The sequence below is a fragment of the Mesoplodon densirostris genome, chromosome 9 (assembly GCF_025265405.1).
Source record: "Mesoplodon densirostris isolate mMesDen1 chromosome 9, mMesDen1 primary haplotype, whole genome shotgun sequence".
Lineage (NCBI taxonomy): Eukaryota > Metazoa > Chordata > Mammalia > Artiodactyla > Ziphiidae > Mesoplodon > Mesoplodon densirostris.
Window position 1 is genome coordinate 107,614,593 of NC_082669.1, and position 3,219 is coordinate 107,617,811.

At 42.0% G+C, this 3,219-nt stretch overlaps 1 protein-coding gene across 1 annotated transcript; it reads left to right on the forward strand.

Annotated features, from left to right (window-relative positions):
- Positions 1–701: 701 nt before the first annotated feature.
- GIMAP2 (GTPase, IMAP family member 2) lies at positions 702–2,732 on the forward strand. Its single transcript, XM_060108397.1, has 2 exons — positions 702–729; positions 1,741–2,732. Exons 1-2 carry the CDS (start codon positions 702–704, stop codon positions 2,730–2,732), a joined length of 1,020 nt encoding a protein of 339 aa, XP_059964380.1.
- The last annotated feature ends 487 nt before the right edge of the window (positions 2,733–3,219 follow it).

Below are 3,219 nucleotides of genomic sequence, written 5' to 3' on the forward strand. Positions count from 1 at the left end.
ATTACCCATTACTGGCAAAGAGAGCTTCCTTTGCATAGAGCCAATAAAAAGTGCTAACCGGGAAGAATTTGATCATTAACTCATGCATTGTCTCTGCCTTGTCGCTTGGTACAGGCTGCCAGTTTTAAGATACTTTTCTCTGCGTAGGAAAAGGAACTAAATGGCAAGGCTTCTACATGGTAAGAGGAAAATTCAAGTAATTAACGGATCAAATGAAGTGTATTCCTGGTTTAAAGGACAGTGTACTTTTCTGGAGTCGTGTTCTTAATTCACTGAGCCTCTCAGCAAGGACTCAGTGTGGAGGGAGGGGTTGGGTGGGGTGGGGAAGGAGAGAAGCAAAGAGCAGTCTGAACCTGGGACCCAAGGCAGACCTAGAAAGGACGCAGAGGGCAGGGAAGGTGTGTGGCCACGGAAAGCAAGAGTGGGCAGGGAGGTCCTGCAGGGAGGAGGGAAAGTGGAGGAGAGGCGGGGCGACAAGCGAAACCTGTTTTCTGACTCACTGGGTCGACTCTGAGCAAGTGACTAAACTTCTCTGTAAAACAGAGATAGTACTTCTTCCCACCCACCTCCTCAGCTTTGTGTAGACAAATGAGGCATGGATGTGAATGTGCTCTAGAAATATAAGGTTCTCTCATGAGTCGTAACTCAAAAATGATAGTTTTTTCATTGGTCTCTGGTCTCTCTGTCCCTCAGGAGCTGCCATGGGCCAAAAGGAATGCAGTCACTCTGGTAAGAAAGTGACTTCCTGTGTGTGCCTGTTTTACCCATTCTGTGCTTATTTTGTATAAAAATCATGCTATCCTCTTGAAGCAAAGTATAAGCGAGCAGCAGTTTCTTCACTAGAGAGAATCATTTCACAATGCTCATTTCAGTATTTTCCTGGTCTAACCATTTCGCTGGTGGTCGGGACCACACCTCTGCCCAGCCACGGTCAGAGGAGCCGTCTCTGGTCCTGGAACAGTCAGGTTACTTTCCCCACCTGAAGACGGAACCCACTGTCTTGGCTACACGTCTCTCATCTCCAGAAAATTTGCCTTTTACAGGGCCAGAACTGGATGATATAGGCAAATTTTGAATGACAAGGTGTGTTTTTACTTCTAACTCATCCTCCAAATATCTTTTTCTAGGAGCCAACATGGCAATGCCCTGCAGACCTAGAGAAATCTAGAGTTTTAAAAATCATTATTTTATTCGATGAGTTAGCTTCTATTTCATAAATACCATACATTGTGAGAGTATCTTCTCCCAGACTTTTTCTTATCATTAAAAATATTTCATTGGCATGATCAGTGTGGTAATAACAAAGCAAGCTTGCTCTTTTTTTTTCACCTTTGTTTTTTTTCATTGAAATATAGTTGATTTACAGTGCTGTGTTACTTTCAGTTTTACAACAAAATGATTCAGTTATACACACACACACACACACACACACACACACATACATATGAATAGATTTTTAGATTCTTTTCCATTGTAGGTTATTACAAGATATTGAGTATAGTTCCCTGTGCTATACAGTAGGTCCTTGTCAGTTATCTATCTTATATATAGTAGTGTGTTTATTTTAATCCCAAACTCCTAATTTATCACTCCCCTGCCCGTTTCCGTTTTGGGTAACTGTAAGTTTGTTTTCTATGTCTGTGAGTCTATACCTGTTTTGTAAATGAGTTCATTTGTATCATTTTTTTTTAGATTCCACATATAAGCGATATCATATGGTATTTGTCTTTCTCTTCTAAGTAAACTTGCTCTTAGCAGGACCATATACAAAGAGTCAACAAGCTCAACCTGCCAGAGGGTCAGAGCTGAGAGTCATTCTGGTGGGCAAAACAGGAACCGGCAAAAGTGCTACAGGGAACAGCATCCTCGGGAAGCAAGCATTTGAGTCCAGGCTGAGTGCCCAGTCCTTGACGAAGACTTGCAGTAAAAGTCGGGGAAGCTGGGGAGACAGAGAGATGGTTGTTATTGACACACCAGACATGTTTTCTGGGAAGGACCCCTCTGATTCCCTGTACAGAGAGGTACAGAGGTGTTACTTACTCTCCGCACCAGGACCCCACGTGCTGCTCCTGGTGACACAGCTGGGCCGATTCACCACGGAGGACCAGCAGGCTGTGCAGAGGGTGAAGGAGATCTTTGGAGAGGATGCCATGAGACACACAATTGTCCTCTTCACCCGCAAGGAAGACCTCAAGGGAGGCTCCCTGATGGATTACATCCATGGCTCAGATAACAAAGCCCTAAGCGAGCTGGTGGCTGCATGTGGGGGGCGAGTGTGTGCCTTTAATAACCGTGCTAAAGGGAGCAATCGGGATGACCAAGTGAAGGAGCTAATGGACTTGACTGAGAGCCTAGTGATGGCAAAAAGGGGTGGCCACTACAGCAACAGGCTGTACAGCCAAGTAACGGGGTCAGAATGTGGAACTGTGCAGTCAGAGGGAAGCTCACAGGATTTCAAAGAGGACTTTGTAAAGTACATGGAAATTCAGAGACGTTCAACCATGATCAAACCCCTAATCCTAATAGTGATGTGTATTTTATTCTGTATTCAGGTGTTTGTCAGATTGCAAATTCTGTTATTTTGTGTATTGCACGGAATGTGCAAATTCTTTTACTGCTTACTGTTTAGCATGTGCAATTTATTCTGTAGCTTACTGTTAATTATACCCCAAAAATTAATGATAATTTTTAGAAAGACCATTAGACTGGAATGCAAGACTCCTACATTATAGTTACAATCAGTGGTTCTTTATCTGCTGTCATTTAGTGGGTGAATCACACACTGTACCTCCCCTGTAAAATACAGTGCCTGACGGCACTAAACGTTTGTGATTCTGGGAAGTGCTTAGATCTTAACATCGTTCTATTTGTTAGTAAACCAAATGATTTTAAAAGTTACTGTTTGTTTTGAAATATATCTTTTGAAAGTTGTAAACATAAAATTCCTCTCATTTGCAAACTCTAAAGTCAGTTTTATGTTCCTAAAAACTCCTTTTCTTCTTTATACTATTACTATTTCTATGGAATATAACAAACATAACAATAAAATTTCTACTGGGTACAGTAAAATAACAAGTAAGCTGTAAAATTCCTGAGATCACATGTCTTTAATTCTGTGCTACGGTTTTATCCTCAGAAGATGGTAAGTGAACACGTGGCTCATTTCTGTAACACAACCAATTCATGCTCAACAATCACACGTGGACACACTCACACATC